Source organism: Delphinapterus leucas, chromosome 2, assembly GCF_059928025.1.
Source record: "Delphinapterus leucas isolate spDelLeu-1000000601 "Yukka" chromosome 2, BTC_Dleu_Yukka2, whole genome shotgun sequence".
Classification (NCBI taxonomy): Eukaryota; Metazoa; Chordata; class Mammalia; order Artiodactyla; family Monodontidae; genus Delphinapterus; species Delphinapterus leucas.
Genome location: NC_143130.1, coordinates 66,618,721 through 66,644,787, shown reverse-complemented (window position 1 = coordinate 66,644,787; position 26,067 = coordinate 66,618,721). Strand labels below are relative to the sequence as shown.

General features: G+C 37.3%; 1 protein-coding gene across 8 annotated transcripts in view; it reads right to left on the bottom strand.

Moving 5' to 3' along the window:
* Positions 1-26,067, bottom strand: part of MYO9A (myosin IXA) — a 269,595-nt gene that overhangs the window by 138,813 nt on the left and 104,715 nt on the right. For 7 of the 8 annotated variants that reach the window (XM_022579925.3, XM_022579928.3, XM_022579929.3 and 4 more), the window contains exons 13-15: positions 24,593-24,734; positions 21,646-21,841; positions 6,303-6,422 (exon numbers count right to left, since the gene is read on the bottom strand). In XM_022579925.3, the coding sequence (XP_022435633.1) occupies positions 6,303-6,422; positions 21,646-21,841; positions 24,593-24,734 (458 nt within the window). The remainder of the gene's footprint in view (positions 1-6,302; positions 6,423-21,645; positions 21,842-24,592; positions 24,735-26,067) is intronic. The other variant, XM_089904114.1, reaches the window with a different exon arrangement.

Sequence of the window (26,067 nt, the reverse complement as noted above, 5' to 3'; positions counted from 1 at the left end):
AAGCAGTCTTGAGGGAAACAAGCGGAGCTGGAGGAATCATACTCCCTGACTTCAGACTATACTACAAAGCTACAGTAATCAAGACAATATGGTACTTGTACAAGAACAGAAATATAGATCAATGGAACAAGATAGAGAGCCCAGAGATAAACCCACGCACCTATGGTCAGGTAATCTATGACAAACGAGGCAAGGATACATAATGGAGAAAAGACAGTCTCTTCAATAAGTGGTGCTGGGAAAACTGGACAGCTACATGTGAAAGAATGAAATTAGAACACTCCATAACACCATGCACAAAAATAAACTCAAAATGGATTCGAGACCTAAATGTAAGACCGGACACTATAAAACTCTTAGAGGAAAACATAGGAAGAGCACTCTTTGACATAAATCACAGCAAGATCTTTTTTGATCCACCTCCTAGAGTAATGGAAATAAAAACAAAAGTAAACAAATGGTACGTAATGAAACCTCAATGCTTTTGCACAGCAAAGGAAACCATAAACAAAACAAAAAGACAACCCTCAGGATGGGAGAAAATACTTGCAAATGAATCAACGGACAAAGGATTAATCTCCAAAATATAAAAACAGCTCATGCAGCTCAATATTAAAAAAAAACCAAACAACCCAATCCAAAAATGGGCAGAAGACCTAAATAGACATTTCTCCAAAGAAGACATACAGATGGCCAAGAAGCACATGAAAAGCTGCTCAACATCACTAATTATTAGAGAAATGCAAATCAAAACTACAATGAGGTATCACCTCACACTAGTTAGAATGGGCATCATCAGAAAATCTACAAACAACAAATGCTGGACAGTGTGTGGAGGAAAGGGAACCCTCTTGCACTGTTGGTGGAAATGTAAATTGATACAGCCATTATGGAGAACAGTATGGAGGTTCCTTAAAACACTAAAAATAGAACTACCATATGATCCAGCAATCCCACTACTGGGCATATACCCAGAGAAAACCATAATTCAAAAAGACACGTGCAACCCAATGTTCACTGCAGCACTATTTACAATAGCCAGGTCATGGAAGCAACCTAAATGTCCATGAACAGATGAATGGATAAAGAAGATGTGGTACATATATATACAATGGATTATTACTCAGCCATAAAAAGGGACGAAATTGGGTCATTTGTTGAGACGTGGATGGATCCAGAGACTGTCATACAGAGTGAAGTTAAGTCAGAAAGAGAAAAACAAATATCGTATATTGACGCATATATGTGGAACCTAGAAAAATGGTACAGATGAACCGGTCTGCAGGGCAGAAATTGAGACACAGATGTAGAACACAAACGTATGGACACCAATGGGGGAAAGTGGCGGGGGGGTGGGGGTGGGGGTGTGATGCACTGGGCCATTGGGATTGACATGTATACACTGATGTGTATAAAATTGATGACTAATAAGAGCCTGCTGTATTACAAAAATAAATAAAAGAAAAGAAAACAAAAACTAAAACACCCAAAATACCAGCTTTTGGTTTCCACTGATTTTCTCTACTGTTGGTCAGCTTCCTATTCAGTAATTTTAGCTCTAATAGGCCCTTCTTGTTGTAGCTTCATAAAGTAAAAGCTCAGATCATTGATTTTTTACCTCATTTCTTTTCTTATATAAGGGTTTAAAGCTACCGGTTTTCTTCTAAGCACTTCTTTAGCTGCATTCCACAACCTGTAATATGCTGTGTTTCCATTATCATTCAAACCAAAATATTTTCAAGTCGCCTCATAAATTTTTCTTTAACTTATAAGTTACTTATACATGTTATTTTCCAAATATGTGAGGATTTCTCAGATGTCTTTCTGTTACTGATTTCTATTTTAATTCCATTTTGGTCAGACAACATCCTTTAAATTTTCAATAATTTGTGTTACCATACTGATGCCTGAGGTCATGGACATTAAGGCAGGCACATCAGGACGGTGACAAGCCCTTCTCTGACAATTGCTTGTCCTTCATCTTGTTCAGGAACATCACAATCTCCATTGTTCCAAGAAGGTCAAAAGTATGGGTTTAAATTCAAGTGACATTCTACTATTCCACCCTCTCTCTCTCTCTTCCCCCAGCATCTTATTCCTTCCCTTTTCCAGGGCTCCTGACCTTTGTGGAAGTGGGGCTTCAGCTCATGCTCCCAAGAACCCTAATTTCTCCCTACTCTTTTAATTTCCTCCCTGCAAATCTCAGAGAATAATCACTATAGAGAGAAGGTGGCAGCACCAAAAATGACATGGAGGCGGAAAAGCCACAATACCTTTTATGTCTTAATCTCGAAGGTCACACATTGTCAGTTCTGCCACATTACACTTTAGAAGCAAATCACTAAGTACAGCACATGCCTTTTGAAGGGAGGAGTATCAAATAATTTGTGGACACATTTTAAACCACCAGAACAATGTCATAATTTTTACCCTAAATAATCATATATCTTTTAAAAGAACTAAGAGAGGGAAAGAAAATATGTATACTCATTTATTTATATACATATGTATTACCTCTGGTTTCTTTATTCCTTCCAATAACTCATGGATCAGCAAACTAGAGTCCATGGGCCAAATCAAACCCACTGCCTATTTTTGCATGGCCTGAGAGCCAAGAATGGTTTTACATTTTTTTAATGGTTTAGGAAAAAAATCAATGGAAGAATATTTTTGTAACATGTGAAAATTATATGGAATTTAAATTTCAGTGTCTATAAAAAAATTTATTGGAATGTATCCATGCTCATTTATTTATATATTGTCTATACAGCTCCTTTCACAGCAGAACTCAGTTGTTTCAACAGACCATATGACCGACAAAGCCTAAAATATTTACCATCTGATCCTTTGCAGAAAAAGTTTATCAGCCTCTACTATACATCCAAATTACCATATGGTGTCATTTGCTTTTAACCTAAAGCATTTCCATTATCATTTTTCATAAAACACATTACGGTGACAAATTCCCTCAGATTATCTGTTTATCTGAAAATATCTTTATTCCAGCTTCATTTTTGAAAGCTACTTTTCCTAACTGATGATTGGACATTGTGGATAATACATTGTAACAACAATGAATTGTTATGTTTTCCTGCAGCCTTGATTTTTCTTCTAATAGACAATTAACTTGTCTGGACCCAAACTATAAATTAAGCAACTGCCTGAACACTGCTTTTGTTTGGGGGTCTTGAATTGTTTTGTGGGATTTTAATTATGATTTTTGGATGTCTTTCAGCCTCCATTGCTTTTAATGAGAAGACAAGTGTTAACCATATCATTATAGGCAAACCTCATTTTCTTGTACTTCACTTTATTGTGCTTTGCAGATATTGCGTTTTTTACAAATTGAAGATTTTTGGCAACCCTGTGTTGAGCACGTCTATCAGCACCATTTTTCCAACAGCATTTGCTCACATAGTGTCTCTGTGTCACATTTAGATAATGCCTGCAGTATTCCAAAGTTTTCATTATTATAATATTTGTTATGGTGATCTGTGATCAGTGATCTTTGATGTAACTACTACTCCCTGAAGGCTCGGACTATGGTTAGCATTTTTTAGCAATAAAGCTTTGTTTTTTTGTTTTTTTTTTGCGGTATGCGGGTCTCTCACTGTTGCGGCCTCTCCTGTTGCGGAGCACAGGCTCCGGACGCGCAGGCTCAGAGGCCATGGCTCACGGGCCTAGCCGCTCCGCGGCATGTGGGATCTTCCCGGACCAGGGCACGAACCTGTGTTCCCTGCATCGGCAGGCGGACTCTCAACCACTGCGCCACCAGGGAAGCCCAGCAATAAATTATTTTTTAATTAAGGTATGTACATTGTTTTTTTCGACATAATGCTACTGCATACTTAACAGACTACAGTATAGTGTAAACATAACTTTTATATGCACCAGGAAACCAAAAAAATTCATGTGACTCCCTTTATTGTGATATTTGCTTTATTGCAGTGATCTGGAACTGACTCTGAAATTGCTCTGAGGTATGCCTGTATTCCCCTGTATTTAATGTACCATATTTTCTCTGGGCTGCTTTCAAGATTTCCTTACTATCTCTGGCATTTAGCAATTTGCCTATAATGTGTGTAGTTGTGGTTTTCTTTTGTATTGATTCTAGTTGAAGGTCACAGATTGTCTTGAATCTCCAAGCTAGTTTTTCTCAAACATGAGAAGTTTTCAAGCCACTATTTCTTCCAATATTTTTCTGCTTCTTTCTCTCTCACCTCTACCTATGGGATTCCAACTAAAGGCAGTAAGAATTCAGCTATCCCCCAAGAGGAGCTATGCAGAGATACAAAAAGCCCTCAGTTAAAAAAAATCAGTAAACTTGCAAATCTCACCTACTGCAGTTGTGTCTTTCCAAGGTTATCTCCTATTTGGTTTGCATTGCTCTTTGACAGAGCTCCTATGGTCTCCCCTGATTACTCACAACAGTCAGCCAGGTATGGATGGCAGAATTCGTACTCTAACTTTGAGTTTTAGCCTTTGGCAGCTCTCTCCATTCCAGGATTTTCCTCCTAAGTTTCAAGCTTCTTTGCTACTCCTCAACTTTATCCTCTGACACTTCAAGCCAGTATGGTTGTGGTTTTCTGTCTCTGAAAACCTGTCTGTCTCATCAATTCACCACTACTATTACCTAAGGCTAGTAGTCCCCCGGTTTTTTAAAAACAATCTCCAAAACTTGAATTTATCATTTTATATATTATAAAATTTTAATTATTGGTAGTACTATAATGGAAAATAAACTACCTAAAGTAATGGAAAAGCCCAGCTTCCACAAATGTAGAAATAAATGTGCATGTGTACAATGTACAATGTCCTCATGCAGCTGCTGCTGAAATGGTGCCTTCCTATTCTACACCCATATATACCTAGCTGGTATACAATCAGGCCTGGGGTTGTCAGGCTGAGAGTCATGAAAATCAACGAAGCAAATAAACTACTTGCAATTATTTAAAAGTTAAAAAGAATTATTTTAAGTTCCCTCCAAAAGATTTGTAGACTGTTTTCAATCATGTCCCATGGATTAAAAGATTAAGAAAAGGAAGATGGATATTTGGAATAAGTACTTGTATACCTTTCAGAAACAACAGCAATAATTAACAGCAACATTTGAAGATGTCTTTTTTAAATAAAATACTTACCTTCGTTCTTCTAAAATGAGAAAATATTTTAACAACATTTTTCAAAATGCATTACACATTTTCTTATACCAAGACAGCATAGTAAGAACTGAAGAAAGAACCCACACCATTTGCTCTTAGGAATTCTACTTATATTCTCCTTTCACTGATAATTAAATACTAATATTCCATGGAATTTCAATCACAGAACTGTGAAGTTAGCAAAGTAAATCTGTGATTTGTAAAAAGCTCAGAACAGACTACATAAGTAATTTAGTCCATTATATGCAAATTGCTGAGTTAGGCTTTGAATATTCTGAAGGATCCTTTATTCTCACTATAGCAATAGCAGTAGCCAAACAACTGTTATCCCACAACAAGCAAAAGAACCATTTTCATGCAGAATGAGTACAACAAATAGAAAAGGAGAAAATGGAGACCAAGGGCATCTTTTTACACCAATTTTATAAAAAAACAACAACAAAAAGAACAAAAACAAGAGAACACCCTCTATGATTCTGTCATTCTTCCTTAGACAAAACATTAAGTGGTGACTTTGCTCTAAATCAGACATGATAAAATCTGATAGGAGAACTATAGTCAAACTAAGTGAATTTGCCAATGAAAACAATATTGCTGACGTTAAAATTCAAGTGTATAAATTAGCATAAAAATCAGCAGGAATTCTCAAGAGACAGGAAACTGTTGGCAGTGTTAGATATGTTAATTATCTTGATTGTGATGAGTTCATATATATGTCAAAACTTACCAAACTGTATGCTTTGGCATGCAGTTTACACTACCTCAATTAGATTTCAATAAAGTTTAAAAAAAAAACCAACAGGAAAAAATCATTATTCATTTTTACTCATCCCTTGGATATTTTAAAGTCAAAAGCAGAAACCAATTCAAAGTCTGTAACCAAGTATAATTAACAACTCAAGGATCACAAATAGTCATCCAAGTTAAAAGTCATCCAAGTTAAAACAACAGGTATATCAACTTTTTCAAAAAAAAGAATGAAAGCCTCAATGGAAGTATCCTGAGACTCACTGGTCAAAGGATTATAAAGTCACATTGCCTAAGCTATTTACATCCCACCCAGGTGTAGAATGCTCCTGGTTTCCATTTCCAAATGGATGTGATGACACGGAGTTTATTTATCAGGATTTGCAGCCTTACTGTACTTCTCTTCCTTGCACCTCTGCAGAATCTCTAAGCTCCTCTGGTGGACTGGGTGTTGGAGAAAGCTAATACTATCCATACTTTTCAAAACTGCACATGGCGCTGTATCATCATGTCCTTAGGAAGCAAAAGAAAAACAAAAAATGGAGAGAAGAAAAAGACATTATATAAGCCCAAACCAATAGAGAATCAAGGACAATGCTGCCAACTATCTTAAGAGTAAATAAAAATGTATCAAATAATTGGGGTTATTAAATGTGAATAATTTTTCCAATTAATTTGAGGAAATTACACAAAAACAATAGGAAAAAATAAAGGTCCTGTTCAGGTATTCAAAACTATCCTTTTTCAGTACTCAGTGTTGTGAGTTAACATCATACTAAAAATTTTTAATTTAAAATACCAGGGAAATTTCAAAAACAATTGTATGGTGTCTTTTTTTTAATGGACTCATTTTTATCAGGTCTGAAATATAATTAGCATAGAGGTGGCAACAATGCAAGAAACACTGTTTCTGATGGAACCCCAAAGAGAAATATACCCAAAACAATTTACCAAAAGTTAAACGTTCACAAATCTCGCAATTAACCACACTTGTAGGAACTCCAAGTGTGTCAATGTTGAAAGAGTAGGAAGAAAAGCACTATAGAGCAGGAAAACACAGCAGCACTTCTGTACTTATAAATCTGAAAACAAAGCTGGAAAATCTGTCAGAATCAACTATTGGGAGGAAAGGAACGAGAGCACATTCAAGTAAGGACCAAAGCCCCAGATTAGTGCTACTGAAACAGTGAGACACTCGAGCAGTAAAGAGGGAAGGAAGATTGGACCATAAATATTAGGAATAAATGGATTTAAAAGAGAATTCAGGTTTTCCAGGTTTGGGAGGAGTCAAGTATCATTTACACAAGAACATCTCTAGAGTTAGGACGTGAAGTTCAAATGTATGTAGGTTTGCCTTTAAAAAATAAAAGTGAGGGCTTCCCTGGTGGCGCAGTGGTTGAGAGTCCGCCTGCCGATGCAGGGGACACGGGTTCGTGCCCCGGTCCAGGAAGATCCCACATGCCGCGGAGCGGCTGGGCCCGTGAGCCATGGCCGCTGAGCCTGCGTGTCCGGAGCCTGTGCTCCGCAACGGGAGAGGCCACAACAGTGAGAGGCCCGCGTACCACAAAAAAAAATAACAACAACAACAACAAAAAAAGTGAATAGTTTAACAATAGATGGAGGCAAATTAAGCAACACATAATTATGAACTAAAGTTCCATTAGTACATATTTACTGTATAATTAGGAATAAGATACTATCTATGAATAGTTCTCAAGGCAGAATCATTTTAGAAGTTAAACAGAAGCACAGTAATTCAAGGAGGTTTGCATGGTTTAACCAAACTATAATTCCTTAAACTGAATATCTACATCCAGAGAATAGGCATCCACGTTTTAGTTAAAGATACAGAATCTCATGATACCGTAACATCAGATTATAGATAGACAGATAGATATAGAAACAGATAATCTGATATAAATATAGATATAGATAGATATATCAGGCTTTTGTAAAATTAAAAAGAAATTTTGTATCCTATAATTAAAAAGTAAGCTAATAAAACACTATCTCATTTATCCAGTACAGAGAGTCCATAACTGTACATGTTCCATGTTTCAAGAAGAGACAAGTATTACCAAGTTACCATCATTTCTTAGTCAAAAGATACCTCAATAAAAATATTCTATTCTCAATAATCCCCTCCTTCATAGGACTCTTGGGTGGGGGAAGGAATGCATAGGCTCAGATGAGGCTGCACTTGGTTAGTAACAGGGTGGGGGGCTAGGGGTTAGGGTAAACCATCAGTTGAGGAGGACCATTTGAGGAAAAAACCACCTGGTGAGTTCTACTCATACTCCATCCAAATTGTAATTTTTGAAAGTTATCAACAGACTTTCAGGCCCTTCAATAGCTAATGATATATTGTTAGTCAGAAATAATTTAAGAAGATTATGGTATTAAAGTGTTTTATATAAGAGTTCAGAATATTAAATATAGTAAATTATTATGTAATCTTAAATTAAAATTCGCTCAACTTGACTACAGCCTCTGTACTCAATTTTCTATTTTATCTAAATAAATTGTGGCAATGCCATTTGGATATGGGTAATTTTATACCTGTGACTGTTTTGTGTCTCACCGACTGTTTTGTATCTCATCATCGTACAACTTAGGGTTTGTTTGCTTTTAACTTCTGTTCTTTCATTCTGCTTTCTATGCCTTCTTTTAACTCTTTAACAATTTTAAACCCTGCTTTATGGACTATAATACTATTTCCAAACCTTAAAGTGATACTCCTCTCTGTTGTGTGTACTAACTCCCTGTCAAGGTGGTTTGGTTTCCTAGGATGGTTTTATAAGTACATTTTCAGTGGAGTCTCAAACTCTTAAAAGAGGTTTATTTAGTGTTTGCTTATGCTAAATTCCTAGCCTAGTTTTGATAATTTCTTAGTTTGAGATTATGCACCAAACAAACAGTATAAATTCTCTCGCGTGGTGAAGAAGATATGGGGCACTAATTTTTTTAGGCAACTTTTTTTTCAAAATTTATCTAAGGCCTAACACATACTGATATGATTCTTGTTCTTCTAGGCAAGACCAACAGACAGAGTTTTACAATTATCTTTTCAGTGACAGAAGAGTTCAAGCTCTTTGAAGGTCCTACATCATATAAAACAGGGGTTCAATCCCAGCTCCACTGTATCATTCAAACCTGAAGCCATGTCTCTGATCCTATAATAGTTTCTATAATGCCAGCTCCCAGGCCTTAGGGCCATTTTTTTAAAGGTATATTTCACATACAGTAAACTCCACTAATCTCAAGTATACAGTTTGATGAGCTTAAACAAATAGTTATATCATATAATCCTCAATCAAGATACAGGGCATTTCCATCACCTCAGCAAGTTATTTCATTCCCTTCCGGTAAATACCACCCCCTACCCCTCCCAAAGTCAATCAAGTAATGATCCCAGGAGTGGGACTGCTGGATCACATGGTAATTCTATTTTTAGTTTTCTGAGGAACCTCCATACTGTTTTCCATAGTGGCTGTAACAACTTACATCCCCACCAACAGTGTAGGAGGGTTCCCTTTTCTCCACACTCTCCTGCACTGTTATTTGTAGACGTTTAAATGACCATTCTGACCAGTGTGAGGTGGTACCTCATTGTAGTTTTGACTTGCATTTCTGTAATAATTAGTGATGTTGAGCATCTTTTCATGTGCCTAATGGCTATTTGTATGTCTTCTTTGGAGAAATGTCTATTAAGGTCTTCTGCCCATTTTTTTTTTTTTTTTTTTGCGGTACGCGGGCCTCTCACTGTTGTGGCCTCTCCCGTTGCAGAGCACAGGCTCCGGATGCGCAGGCTCAGCGGCCATGGCTCATGGGCCCAGCCACTCCGCAGCATGTGGGATCTTCCCGGACCGGGGCACGAACCCATGTCCCCTACATCGGCAGGCGGACTCTCAACCACTGTGCCACCAGGGAAGCCCTTTTGCCCATTTTTCAAGTGGGTTGTTGTTTTGTTGTTGTTGAGCTGTATGAGCTGTTTGTATACTTTGGATATTAAGCCTTTGTCTGTTGCATCATTTGCAAATATTTTCTCCCATTCCATTGGTCGTCTTTTTGTTTTTTTATGGTTTCCTTTGCTGTGCAAAAGCTTGTAAGTTTGATTAGGTCTCATTTGTTTGTTTTTGTTTTTATTTCTATTGCCTTGGGAGACTGACCTAATTAAAACATTGGTATGATTTATGTCAGAGAATGTTTTGCCTTTGCTCTCTTCTAGGAGTTTTATACTGTCATGTCTTATGTTTAAGTCTTTAAGACATTTTGAGTTTATTTTTGTGCATGGTGTGAGGGTGTGTTCTAACTTCACTGATTTACATGCAGCTGTCCAACTCTCCCAGCACCACTTGCTGAAGAGACTGTCTTTTTCCCATTTTATATTCTTGCCTCCTTTGTTGAAGATTAATTGACCATAGGTGTATGGGTTTATTTCTGGGCTCTCTATTCTGTACCATTGATCCATAAGCCTGTTTTTGTACCAATACCAGATTGTTTTGATTACTGTAACTTTGTGGTATTGTCTGAAGTCTGGGAAGAGTTATGCCTCTTGCTTTTTTTTTTTTTAATTAATTAATTTATTTATATTTAGTTTTGTCTTCATTGCTGTGCATGGGCTTTCTCTAGTTGCAGTGAATGGGGGCCACCCTTTACTGAAGTGCACGGGCCTCTCATTGCAGTGCCTTGTCTTTGTTGCAGAGCACAGGCTAGAGGTGCGTGGGCCCCAGTAGTTGTGGCACATGGGCTCAGCAGCTGTGGCTCATGGGCTCTAGAGTGCAGGATCAGTAGTTATGGCACACGGGCTTAGTTGCTCTGCGGCATATGGGATCTTCCCAGACCAGGACTTGAGCCTGTGTCCCCTGCACTGGCAGATGGATTCTTAATCACTATGCCACCAGGGAAGTCCTCCTGCTTTGTTTTTTTTCCTCAGGATTGCTCTAGCAATTCTGGGTCTTTCATGGTTCCATATAAATTTTTGGAATTTGTTCTAGTTCTGTGAAAAATGTCATGGGTAATTTGACAGGATTTCACTGTATCTGTAGATTGCTTTGGGTAGTATTGCCATTTTAACTGTATTAATTCTTCCAATCCAAAAGCATGGGATATCTTTCCATTTCTTTGAATCCTCTTTTACTTCCTTTATTAATGTTTTATAGTTCTCAGTGTGTAAGTCTTTCACCTCCTTGGTCAGGTTTATTCCTAGATACTTTTGGTGTAATTTTAAAAGGTTTTCTGGGTTTTTTTAAATAAATTTATTTATTTATTTAGTTTTGGTTGCATTGGGTCTTCGTTGCTGCACACTGGCTTTCTCCAGTTGTGGAGAGTGGAGCTACTCTTTGTTGTGGTGTGCAGGCTTCTCATTGTGGTGACTTCTCTTGTTGTGGAGCACGGGCTCTAGGTGTGTGGGCTTCAGTAGTTGTGGCACAAGGGCTCATTAGTTGTGGCTCGCAGGCACTAGAGCACAGGCTCAGTAGTTGTGGCACACGGCCTTAGTTGCTCCGCGGCATGTGGGATCTTCCCAGACCAGGGCTTAAACCCATGTCCCCTGCAATGGCAGGCGGATTCTTAACCACTGCACCACCAGGGAAGTCCCAGTTTTTTTGTTTTTTTTTTTTACATTCCTTTCTGATATTTCATGGTTAGTGTAAAGAAATACAACTGATGGGGCTTCCCTGGTGGTGCAGTGGTTGAGAATCTGCCTGCCAATGCAGGGGACATGGGTTTGAGCCCTGGTCTGGGAAGATCCCACATGCCACGGAGCAACTGGGCCCTTGAGCCACAACTGCTGAGCCTGCATGTCTGGAGCCTGTGCTCCACAACAAGAGAGGCCCGCGCACCACAATGAAGAGTGGCCCCCGCTCGCCGCAACTAGAGAAAGCCCTCGCACAGAAACGAAGACCCAACACAGCCATAAATAAATAAATAAATAAATTTATTAAAAAAAAAAAAGAAATACAACTGATTTCTGAATGTTACTCTTGTATCCTGCTACTTTGCTGAATTCATTCATTAGATCTAGTAGTTTTTGTGTGGGGTCCTTAGAGAGAAACTCTGTACTTTTAAACTATCACGCCCCTTGTTATCTCCCTGTCTGCCCTGAGCAAACACTAATCTACATTCTTTCTCAACAGATTTGCCTATTCTAGAAAATTCATATAAATGAAATCATACAGTATGTGGCCTTTTGTGTCCTATGCTTTCACTTCACAAAATGCTTTCAAGGTTCACCCATGTTATAGCATGTACTAGTACCTCATTCATTTACATGACAGAATAGTATTCCATTGTATGGATATACCACATTTTGTTTATCCAGTCATCTGTTGATAAACATTTGAGTCGTTTCTACCTTTTGGCTATTATGAATATGTTGCTAAGAACATCAAGTACAAGTTTTTGTTTGAACACCTGCTTTCAATTCTTTTAAGTATCTACCTAAGAGTGGAACTGCTGGGTAAAATGTAACTACCAGGCTGTTTTACAAAGTGGCTGCACCATTTTAAATTTTCACCAGCAGCATGTGAGGCTTCCAATTTCTCCACATCCTTATTACCAACATTTGTTATTACCTGTCTATTTTATTGTAGCCATCCTAGTAGATGTGAAGTTGTACCTTACTGTGGTTTCAATTTGCAATTCCCTAATGACAAATTATATTGACCATCTTTTCATGTTTTTTATTGACTATCTGCATATCTTCTTTGGAGAAATGTCTTTTAACATCCTTTGCCCATTTTTTAATTGGGTTATTAGTTTTTTACTACTGAATTGCAAGAATTGTATATATTCTAGATATATGCAGTTCCTTATTAGATATGTGATTTATAAATATCTTCTATCATTCTGTGAGTTGTCATTTCACTTTTTTTTAATATTTATTTATTTGGTTGCACCGGGTCTTAGTTGCAGCAGGCAGCCTCCTTAGTTGCAGCTTGTGGGCTCCTTAGTTGTGGCTCTCCAGCTCTTTAGTTGTGGCATGCGTGTGGGATCTAGTCTCCTGAACAGGGATCAAACCCTGGCCCCCTGCATTGGGAGCGTGGAGTCTTATCCACTGCGCCACCAGGGAAATCCCTTCACTCTCTTAATAGTATCCTTTGAGGGCTTCCCTGGTGGCACAGTGGTTGGGAATCCGCCTGCCGGTGCAGGGGACACGGGTTCGAGCCCTGGTCTGGGAAGATCCCACATGCCGTGGAGCAACTAGGCCCGTGCGCCACAACTACTGAGCCTGCACTCTGGAGCCCGCAAGCCACAACTACTGAGCCCTTGCACCGCAACTACTGAAGCCCGTGAGCCCTAGAGCCCGTGCTCTGCAACAAGAGAAGCCACCGCATTGAGAGGCCCGCTCACTGCAACCAAGAGTAGCCCCCGCTCGCCGCAACTAGACAAAGCCCGTGCACAGCAACGAAGACCCAGCGCAGCCAAAAATTAATTAATTAATTAATTAAAAATAATAGTATCCTTTGAGGCACAAAAGTTTTTAATTTTGATGAAGTCTAATTTATCCATATTTTCTTTGGTTGCTTGTGCTTTATACCTAATCCTGTCATACCTAAGAATCCACTGCCTAATCCAAACTGGGAAATGTGAATCCTCCAATTTTTGTCCTTCTTGCATTTCTGGATTCCTTTACATATCAATTTTAGGATTAGCTTGTCAATATCTGCATAAAGGTAGCTGTGGTTTTGACAGGACTATGCTGAATCTGTAGATCCAGTATTGCCATCTTAACTATGCCTTCCAATGCATAAACATAGAATATCTTTCCATTTACTGCAGTATTCTTTAAGCTTTTTCAACAATATTTTGTAGTTTCAGTGAACAAGTCTTGCAATTCTTTTGTTAAATTTATTAGTAAGAATTTTATACTTGTTGGTGCTCTTGTAACTGAAGCACGAACTTAATTTTGTTTTCACGTTGTTTACTGTTAATGTCTAGAAATACAACCAATTTTGCATGTTGATGTTGTGTCTTGCAACTTGAGCTCATTTTTTATCTCTAGTAGATTTTTTTGTAGATTCCTTAAGAAATTTTACATAAAATATGTCATCTACAAACAAAATGGTTTCTTCCTTTCCAATTTGGATGTCTTTTATTTCTTGTTCTTGCCTGATTACTCTTACCAGGATTTCCAGGACAATGTTAAGTAGAAGAGGTGAAAAGAGATATCCTGTCTTGTTTCTGATCTTAAGGGAAAAGTATTCAGTCATTCACCATCAAGAATGATACAACCGGGCTTCCCTGGTGGCGCAGTGGTTGAGAGTCCGCCTGCCAATGCAGGGGATGCAGGTTCGTGCCCCGGTTCGGGAAGATTCCACATGCCGCGGAGCGGCTGGGCCCGTGAGCCATGGCCGCTGAGCCTGTGCGTCCGGAGCCTGTGCTCTGCAACGGGAGAGGCCACAACAGTGAGAGGCCCGCGTACCACAAAAAAAAAAAAAAAAAAAAAAAAAAAAGAATGATACAACCTTTGGGTTTTTCACAGGTCCCCTTATCAGATTGGGGAAGTCCCCTTCTATTGCTAATTTGTTCAGCATTTTTATGATGAAAAATATGAAAAGGTATTCACGTCTGTCAAGTGCCTCTTCTGTGTCTATTGAGGTGATGATCTGATCTTTGCTCTTTAGTCTATCAATGTGGTGTATTACATTGATTTGAGTTTTCTAAGGTGAACCAATCTTGCATTCCTGGGTATATTCCACTAGATAATGGTGTAAAATACTTTTTACATATTGCTGGACTCAGTCTGCAAGGATTTTGTTGAGGATTTTTGTTGAGGGATATTGGTTTGTGGTTTTCATTTTTGTGATGTCTTATCTGGTATGCTGGTAATACTGGCCTCACAGATTGAGAATGAAAGTATTCCCTTATTGTCTATGTTTTTGGAAGAGTTTATAAAGGATTGGTGTTAATTCTTCATTAAGTATTTGATAAAATTTATCAGTGAATTCACTGTTCCTTGGTTTGTGGGAAGATTTTTTTTCATAACTAATTCAATCTCTTTTCTTGTAGCAGGCCTTTTCAGACTTTCTATTTCTTCTGGAGTCAGTATAGGCTGTTAGCATGTTTCTAGGAATTTTTCCATTTCCACTAGGTTCTAATTTGTTGACATACAACTGTTAATAGTATGATAATCCTTTTTATTTCCATCAGTTCAGCAGCAACACCCCCCTTTCTTTCCCCAAATTAGTAATTTGAGTCTCCTCTCTCCTCTTCTTGGTCTGTCTACCTCAAGGTTTGTCAATTTTGTTTACCTTTTTAAAGAAGTACCTTTCAGTTTTATTTGTTTTCTTTATTGTTTTCTACTCTATTTTATTTATTTCAGACCTACTTTTTATTATGTCCTTCCTACTGCTTGCTTTGGGTTTAGTTTTCCCTTTTTCCCTAGAATCTTAAGGTGGGGCATTAAGTTATTGATTTGAGATATTTCTTTCTTTTTTAATAGAGATAAATTTCTCTAAAGGAGAAATAAATTTCCCTCTAAGCACTGTTTTAGCTGTATCCCATAAGATATGGGTGTATATTTTCTTCTATTCATTTCAAATTATTTTCTAATTTCCCTTGTGATTTCTTCTTTGTCCCATTGGTTATTAAGAAGTGTGTTATTTAGTTTCCACATATACCGTAAGACATATTATTTTTGTTCCTCTTTTCTTTCATTACTCTCTTCTTTTGTGTTGAATAGATGTTTTCTAGTATACTATTTTAATATTTTGGTCATTTCTTTTACTATATTATTTTTTAGTTATTTTCTTAACAGGTGCCAAGGGAATTAAAATTAGCATCTTAACTTACAACAATCTAATCTAGATTAAAAGCTACTTAATTTCAATAGTATATAAAAACTTTCCTCCTATATAGCTTCATTCCCTTCCTCCTTCTTTATGCTGTTATTGTCATGCAAATTACATCTTTAAAATGGCATGCCCTCCAAGAGAGATTTATAATTATTGTTTTTTCACAGTTGTCTTTTAAATCAGATTGGAGGGAAAAAAAGTTACAAAATGTAGAAAATACATTTTTACTATCTTTTATATTTAACTCTATAGCTGTCTTTAATGGTGCTCTTTATTATTTCATGTGCTTTCGAGCTACTGTCTAGTGTCCTTTCATTTCAGCCAGAAGAACTCCCTTTAATATTTCTTGTGGGGCAGCTAGTAACAGTCACTCAGGATCTGTTTATCTGGGAATGGCATAATTTCATCTTGAAGGATAGTTTTAGTGAATACAGAATTCTTGATTGACAGTGTTTTTTTCTTTCAGCACTTTGAATATGCCAAGTTGCTGTCCTCTAGCCTCAGTGCTTTCTAATGATGAATCAACTTTTAATCTTACTGAGGATACTTGGTGCATGATGAATCATTTTTCTCTTGCTGCTTTCAATATTCTCTCTTTACCTCAAGAGAGTTTAATTACGATATATCTAAGTTTGAATCTCTTTGAATTCACCCACCTTGCAGTTTGCTGAGCTTGCTAGATGTGTATATTAATTTTCTCATCAAATTTGAGGAGGTGCTGGCCATTATTTCTTGAAATATTCTTTCTTTCCCTTTCCCTCCTTTCCTTCTGGACTCTCAGAAGTTTATATACCTCATGGTGTCCCATAAGTCTAGAAGCTCTGTTTATTTTTCTTCATTCTTTATTATTCCTGTTCCTTAGCCAGATCATCTCAACTGATCTGTCTTCATGTTCACCCGATTCTGGCTTCTGCTTATTCAAACCTGCTGCTGAACTCTTCTACTGAATTTCTCATTTCAGTTATTGTACATTTTTTTCCACTTCAAAATCGATGTGTGTGTGTGTGTGTGTGTGTGTGTGTATAAAATTGATATTCTCCATTTGGTGAGACATTGTTCTCATACTTTCCTTTTGTTCTTCAGATATAGTTACCTTTAAGTCTTTAAATATATTTAAAATAGTTTAAAGACTTTGTCTAGTAATATCAATGTCTGGATTTTTTCAGGGGTAGTTATATAACATGGCAACTCTGAAAATTCTCTTCCCAGGATTTGCTGTTGTTGCTGTTTCTTACAGTTGCTTCTATTTCTTTAGGACTTTCCTGAACTAATTCTGTAAAGTTTGTCACAGGTGACCATGGAAATCTCTGCTCAGTAAGCTTAAATGTCAGCTACTGATTGAAGGCAGATATCTTTACATGCCTGAAACCACTAATTCTCCCAGGTTTTGTCAAGGGTCACTGAGTGTGTATGTTGGTGCATACCTTCAACACTCAGCTAGGAAGTTTACAACTTAGCCTTGCCCTGCTTGCACAGAATCTGAAGGTTATCCTGAGGTAAGAAATCAGGATATCCTCAGGTCTTTACTGAGCATATGCATAGCCCTGGGCACGTATACAGTCCTATGCATGTGCATAGCTATCTAGATTCCCATGAATATATGGGAACTTTTCATAGCCATTATGGAAACCTCATTCTCCAGCTTTTCCTTTCAAATGTTTTGGTTAGTTTTTGCCCCAGCTGTTATCTACTGCATCAGAGAGTTGCAGTGTTCAACAACTGCTTCTGATTGTTTTGGACAAAACCCCTAGGTAAAAGGTTATCCATACTGGGCAAGCTCCAAGTCAAGTTAAAAGATAGCCTTGTAAGTGGGGTCTTCCAGGGAACTACCAAATAAGTTGAATATTCTCTGGGAATGGGGCTTTGAAGGAGTGCCAGCCCCCCTCTATTCCCTCCAGGGGTTGTCACACTGCTGATTTTCATTGTGCTTCCAGGCTATTGATTTTCAAGGCTACCGTAGAGCTTGGGAGGGAGGGAGGTGAGTAGTGCAAGTTTAAAACACTACAAAGTGCACTGTCATTATCAATATTCAGCCTTTTTTCTTGTATATATATTTCCCAGATTACTGAAGGCCTTTGATGAATTCATGGAGCTCCAGCAAAGTTATTCTGACAATTTTTGCAAGTGTTCTTGTTGCTTTTATGGAAGAGAGAACTTTCAGAGGTCCTTACTCTACTGTTTCATTGACATTTAATCTAAAACCCTTACTCTTAACCACCACACCATAGTGCCTGATACGGAATTGATTTATAAATAATGGTCAGGGTTTTGTTTGTTAACAAAAATGCTCTTAATTGTCTTAAGTACTGGGTAGAATTATGGATAGAGTACTGCATAGAGATCCTAGACCCTGTTTAGGTGATATCTAAATAGTTTTAGTACCTGGTCATTTCTGGAAATAGATGGTCACTGGAATCCTTCTCCCACTTGCAAAAACAAATGGGAGCACATTAGAGTTACAGAGTCCATTGTGTGGGATGGGGAAGAGGAAAAGTTTATGTGGGAACCATTAAAGCTCTCTATCTGCAGACACTATATGAATGGCTTCAGCTTTTCTCCCTGTAGATTAAGGAACCGAATGACACTTTGGACTCTCGTTCTTGCCTCTTTTTTTTTTTTTAATTAATTAATTAATTTATTTTTGACTGCGTTGGGTCTTTGTTGCTTCGCGCAGGCTTTCTCTAGTTGTGGTGAGCAGGGGCTACTCTTCATTGTGGTGCGCAGGCTTCTCATTGCAGTTGCTTCTCTTGTTGCAGAGCACGGGCTCTAGGCGCATGGGGTTCAGTAGTTGCGGCTCGCAGGCTCAGTAGTTGTGGTGCATGGGCTTAGCTGCTCTGCAGTATGTGGGATCTTCCCGGACCAGGGATCGAACCCGTGTCCCCTGCATTGGCAGGTGGATTCTTAACCACTGCACCACCAGGGAAGCCCCTCGTTCTTGCCTCTTATGCCAATGCCACAGCTGAATTCGCTGTCTCTGCCTAGTCTTTTTAGATGGATTAAAATTCCTCTTTGGCTATACTTGTATGTAACTCCAAAAGAACAAAATAAGCATCACTGCATTCACATCTGCACACTGTATAATTCATGGTCAAGTTATGATCTCCCCTGTTCTTTCTAGTCCAGGCTCTTTCTTATTCAGGAGGAGTAAAACAGAGGCAAGGTGGATGCTACCACTGGAATACCTGTACTCCAATATCTCACTGCTGACCAGAAAAATCATTACCATTTTTAATTCCACCTCCCAGCAGGGCCAACATGTACCTTCACTCAGACTGCCTATTTATATGACTCTACTAAGAACATTTTATGATTTCCTGATAACCTGCCCCAGCTATAACATACCACAACTATAACAAATTTATTCTTAAAAGGAATAAGTTGAATTAATTTTTATTTAAAGACCTTAAAATGGCACTGTGTCCTCTAATTTGAAAGTCTATAAAAAAGAAAAAATAACAGTCAAAAGTAGATTTAAATTTGATATTCTCATTTGTGCTCAGTTGGCTTGATGAAGAAAAAGATTTTTTTGGCTCACCATCAAGGTATTTGTTGACAATCAGCTAAGAGTCCAGTGAAATATCTTATTTCTTAAAGGAAGTGAAAATATATTACACTTCTGCAGTCTACATCTTCTTTCTTCATTAGAAATATTATCTTTGGCCTCTTCTTACTCTCATTCAAGATCTGAACTGGGTTACCTTCTGCCTTTCATATATTCTACTTCTGCTTAAATAATCTCCAATCCCTGTTTCATGCTGGTATGTTTGCATACTACTTATGGTCATTATAAGAGTTCTGCATCTACTACTTAGTTCATTTTCACAGTTACTCTGTTAGTTTTTGTTTTGCAATACTACAATGTTCTAATTTTATAATATCCGTTTATCCGTTATCACCAGAAAACAGCAGGTGGTAAGTGGTGCAGAGGGAGGAAAAATGCTAAATTTTGGCACTGACACTAATATGCTGTAACACAATTATTCTCTGTAACAAACCTGCTCAGTCACTGCCTCAAAATGCAAATGAGCTATCGTTTTTCTTTTTCTTGATAAAAAGTGAAATTTTAAAAGTTTATGCAAGGGGGACTTCTAGCATGTTGGTAATATTCTCTTTCCTAACCTAGAAGATAGTTCCAGGGGTGTTTTCACTTTGTGATAATTCACTGAGCTATATGTTTTGTTCTGTGCACTTTTCTGTATACATGTTATATCCTAGTATAAAAGAGTTTTCAAAAAGAGTTTATTATGTGGAAGCTCTATGCTGGCCAGAAAGCAAAACTGGATTAGAAAACAAGAAGAATCTAGAAATTATCAAAGATAATTTCAGTTGTTGATCATTAGTAGCACTGCATGTCTTTGTACTAATTAATACTAATATACATAGAACCAGCTTTCACAAATAATATTTTAAATGCCAAAGTAACATCCAATGTGAATAACTCTTACAGAATGCAATGTATTCAACAGTAACTATAAGAAAAGTTTCTTATCTTAGTCAGTTACGTCTTAGCAGGATATGTATCAATTTTCAAAATTTTCATAATTGATAAAGACCACTGTAATAAATAAGAATGCATCTTAAAAGAAAAAACTTTTCCTTAAAGCTTTTTGCTGGTAACTGTAGTCAATAATATTGCAGTACTGTACATATTTGAAAGTTGCCAAGAGATTAAATTGTAAAAAGTTCTCATCACAAGAAAAAGTTTTGTAACTTTGTATAGTAATGGATGGTACCATTTTGCAGTACACACAAATATTGAATCATTATGTTATATACCTGAAACTAATATAATGTTATATGTCCATTATACTTCAATTTAAAATTTTTCCAAGCTTTTTGCAAAGATAGCCTCTTAGAAATAATTTTGGCAAAGGCAAAGCAGTTTTAAGATACTCCTTTTATTAAAAAAAAAACAACTATAGCTCTCTCCAAAAAGGCCAGTTTGCACACATTATAATCTGAAGTACAGAAATGAAATTCAATTAGTTTTGCCTCTCATTTTAGAAATACAATCTCTCAAATATTTTATTCAGTTAAAATACATAAAAGCTGAATTTAAAGTTTTACTGCTAGTGCACATGCCCAAAAGCCCTATGAGTAAGTCTAGGAGTTCTGAAAGCACAAAATGTGTCCTCCTGCACTTCTGCTGAAGCTTCTTGGCAAAAAAAATTATTTTAAATAATTACATATGTATTAGAATATCCTCACTATGCAGCAATGGTCTACCTAAGGCTAGAGCTACAGCAAGCAACAGTGTCATTTCAAGTAGGTAGCAAGTGCTTTAGAGATGCTCCTCTCACAGAATGTAAAATGAGAATATTTTATGATTTAAGGAGGAGACACACAAACAAAGTATCCTGTTTTATCCATTCCTAACTGTTAAAGTAAAATCCAGCTAACTGACTTAAGTGTAAGAGGAAAAGAAAATTAACACCTCATAAACAGATACTTTACATGTATTATCTGATTTTACCCTCATAATATTGAAGGCAGTATTACACTCCAAGAAAAACAGCTAATAGTCACAAAATCAGTCAAGAGAAGAGATGACAACTGATTACTGAAGTTGGGTTACCCCACTATACTATACTACCTCCATCCTAATTTTTCTGCCTCCTGACTTATGCTTCCACATTATGTTTCATTTGTAGTAAAAACTATGACTTAAGAAGAAAACAGAGAAAAATATCAATATTAAATTCTATATAATTAAATAATAATTTCACTTTTTGTTTAAAAATCATACCAATGTCTGAATGCCTAAAAAATACCAGGTGCTTTACACTCATTATTCCTATCAGTATTTATTAATAAAAATGTACCAACATATATATACACACACATACACTCACCAGAACTCATTAGATCTGAAACATGATGTTAGGGCAGGGTAAGAAAACAAACAGAAGCATGGTAGAATACTGATGTCTACTGCTTACCAGTTTTTCTCTGAATGTGTCTTTTCCCAGCTTCCCTGAAAGCAATAACAGCTCTGAAAAAAGCTCGGAGAACTGCCCAACGGAAAACAGCTACAGGATCAATTCCAATCATCCCAGAGATAAATGCATTCTTGCTACTTCTCAGAAGAGCTACAATGTCAGGGCGCATATGATCTGTATTTTTTTCCCGGAAATCCTACATGAAAAAAGTACCAGTGTTAATTTTGAAAAAATTATTAAACCAAGAAGATAATGGGTGACATATATGAACAGTGGTTGAATAAGGCTATAGAAGTGGCTTCTGTTTTAGGCAGCTAAAGGGACCAGATAGATATCCTCAACAAAGTCCCATCTGACCCTAAAACTATTTAATTCAAAAATTAATTTAAATTAGAATGAGCATTCCACAATCTTATTGCAGCTTGTTAAACACTGGTCAGGGAAAGACTCTCTACAGGACTATCACATAAAATGACAAGAGAGTTGAATAACAAAAAGGAGCCAGAAATGAGAAGACCAGGAACAGCATTTCAAAGGGAACACCTACTACCTATAGGTGGCAATGAGTTGAACAAGTTAGCAGAAAACCAGTAAGACCAGGGGCTGGAGCATTCTTGGCAAGGGTGAGAGTGGTAGAAGAATAAGCAAATAAATAGGCTATGTAGGCTACGTAAGCCCGAACTAGGAGTTTGGGTTTTATTCAAGTGTAAAGAAAAGCCACTGGAAGGATAATGACATGAGCTAACTGGTGTTTTATAAACATCACTGGTTGCTGCAGAGGGAATGAACTGTACAAAGATGGAAAAGGTAGGCCAGCTATTGCAGTATTCCAGAAGAACTGAAAGTGACTTGGACTACATTGATGGTACTAGTTAGTGGAAAAGGAAAATGGTTATCATATATGGGATATGTTTTAGAGGTAAGGACAAAGGACTTGGTGGATTAGGGCATGGTGAGTGAATAAGGAAATTAGGTTAACACCTATATTTTGGGTTTGAGCAACAAAGTGGATAGAGGTACCATATACTGATATGGAGATGACTAGAGAAAAGAGAAGGTATAGGGATAGAAAATGAGGATTATGAGGTAAGTTTTGTCCAAGTGAAGCTTGAGATGCTGAGAATAATGATAATAGCAAGTAACATTTATTGAGGTTTCTAAGTGTATGGCACACTTCTAAGCATTTTACATGTGTTGTCTCATTGATAAGTTCATTTCATCACCTTAACAACTCCTTGGGTAGATGATATTATTATTCCTATTTTATAGATGAGGAAAGTGAGTCATAGAAAGGTTAACTATCTTGGCTCCTATCACACAGTAAATGGAAGAACAGAGGTTCAAACTCAGCCACTTATAACGAGTATACTATGTCTGCATACAGACATCAAGTAGGCAGATGGATATATTTGTCTAGATTCTTACAGAGATTTCAGAAAATGCATTTGGATATCATCAGCATACAGATTTTCAAAGCTGGATAAGATTACCTAAGGACTGTAAATAGACAGTTAAAACCACCTGTCAATGGGGGTTGGCGATGACAGAACAGAATAAAATGCCTTTAAATACCCACAGAAAGATAGGGAGGGCAAGAAGCTTAACACTCCTGGAAGAAGGTCCCAGACTGATATGCGTAGTCTAGGCATTTGACTATAACCACACCCAGATGGAAGGATTAAAACTTGGTGAGTAGGGCTTCCCTGGTGGCGCAGTGGTTGAGAGTCCGCCTGCCGATGCAGGGGACACAGGGTCGTGCCCTAGTCTGGGAGGATCCCACATGCCGTGGAGCAGCTGGACCCGTGCACCATGGCCGCTGAGCCTGCACGCCCGGAGCCTCTGCTCTGCAGTAGGAGAGGCCACAGTGGTGAGAGGCCCGCATACCGCAAAAAATAAAAAAATAAAAGACACATGGACCCCAATGTTCACTGCAGCACTATTTACAATAGCCAGGTCACAGAAGCAACCGAAATGCCCATCAAAAGACGAATGGATAAAGAAGATGTGGTACATATATACACAATGGATTATTACTCAGCCATAAAAAGGAGGAACGAAATTGGGTCAATCTGTTGAGTTGTGGATGGATCTAGAGACTGTCATACAGAGTGAAGTAAGTCAGAAAGAGAAAAACAAATATCGTATATTAACGCATGTATGTGGAACCTAGAAAAATGGTACAGACGAACCAGTTTTCAGGGCAGAAATTGAGACACAGATGTAGAGAACAAACGTGTGGACACCAAGGGGGGAAAGCCGTGGGGCGGTGGGAGTGGGGGTGTGATGAATTGGGCGATTGGGATTGACATGTATACACTGATGTGTATAAAATGGATGACTAATAAGAACCTGCTGTATAAAAAAAAAAAAGAGTTTCAACATATTCATTAGGAGTACAAGGTCACAAATACCCAATGGTACATGATGACATGAACTTTGTCAGGCCTAATGGATGTAGAGAGGAGAAAAATTCAACCAACTACATAGATAAACTAGTGGATTTAAGACTTACTGATGGTAACTATTCTTTCAGATCTAAAAAGGCTATTACAATTATGTAATAACCTATATGGGAACCATTTTGCTGTACACCTGCTGTACAACTGAAACTAACATAGCATTGTAAGTCAACTATACCCCAGTATAAAATAGAAATTAAATTTAAAATAAAAATTAAATTTTAAAAAATTAGAAAATAAAAAATAGAATATAAATAAATAGACTATTACATACAGAATGGGCTGACATCAATTTTAGCTGCAGGAGGAAACAAACAAAACCATCTTCTAATGACAGCAGAAAACTGTAGAGTATGAATTTTAGTAGTATCCTTAAACTATCTCCCACTGTATTGACCAACTACCAAGAGGGTAGTGTGACAGGGATGGTGATATAGTTAAGAACACTCCTCTGTCCTAAAGGCATATTCAGTGATAAATTTACTCACCTTTATCCCGTATTTCACTTTCCCGGCATAATGCTTTATGATAAAAGCAGGCTCCATCACAGCTGGAAATTCAATGTAAGAATTCTCTTCATGTTGATGCTTAAATTTGTCCAGCAGTGTTTGATTTGTAGCCTGTGGAAAGCTGAATTAAAAATAAAAACAAAAACACTAAAGAAAGATGCAGCAGCTAATACAGTAGTTTTTTTAAATACATTTTAATTACATTTCCATCTAACACATTTAGCAACTCACAGAGAGTTTTCACTTAAATAAGTTCTCATAACAAGCTGAAAAATGAGTAAAACAAGAACTGGTACTCCTATTTTGCAGATGAGAGCTCAAAAGTTGTGATTTGCCTAACTCACACTTTGCAAGTGGCAGAAGTGAGAAATTAACTCAAGTCTTTGGATACTTAGCTTACGTCACAGTGTGCTGCACTACCATAAAACCCAAAGAATAATAAAAACTAAATCATATGTTGTTTGGGGTCAAGAACTTGCAGTAAGGGAATGATCTCTCAATTTGGATAGGTCCTTTAAATCACTGTCATTTTTTGTTTTTTCTTCATGTATGAATCAAGTAGTAATTTTCTTACCTACACCAGTTACTGTATAGCTTTATATTATACCTATTATTATTTCAAATATACATCAATGGGTTTATACTCACTGATGAGCATTTCATATCTGGGAATCAGTCAAATAATATTAAGAAGTAACTACATAATAGTACAGGCATATAAAACTTCAGAAGAGAAAGAAATCTCTAGTTGGGAACAATGGAAAAGTTCACAGAGGATAAAGGAGGCAATTAATTATGAGCTAGATGTTAAAGGTTGGGTAGGAATTTCAAATACAGAAAATAATCACTGACAAATAAAAAGGACATGGCAAGTATCTTTCAGAGAATAGTTTTATTTAACAGTAGCTGAAATAATGAAAAATAATGTGACATGAGATTGTAAAGATGCTGAATATGATATCTAATGCGTAAAAATGATTCTAAAATTAAAACGAAAATGGTTAATTACATAGTACGTATTGGAATCAGGAAGGAGAATGATCTTTTTTTTTTTTTACATCTTTATTGGAGTATAATTGCTTTACAATGGTGTGTTAGTTTCTGCTTTATAACAAAGTGAATCAGTTATACATATACATACGTTCCCATATCTCTTTCCTCTTGCATCTCCCTCCCTCCCACCCTCCCCATCCCACCCCTCTAAGTGGTCACAAAGCACCGAGCTGATCTCCCTGTGCTGTGCGGCTGCTTCCCACTAGCTATCTATTTTACGTTTGGTAGTGTAAACATGTCCATGCCACTCTCTCACCTGTCACAGCTCACCCCTCCCCCTTCCCATATCCCTAAGTCCATTCTCTAGTAGGTCTGTGTCTTTATTCCCGTCTTACCCCTAGGTTCCTCATGACATTTTTTTTTCTTAGATTCCATATATATGTGTTAGCATACGGTATTTG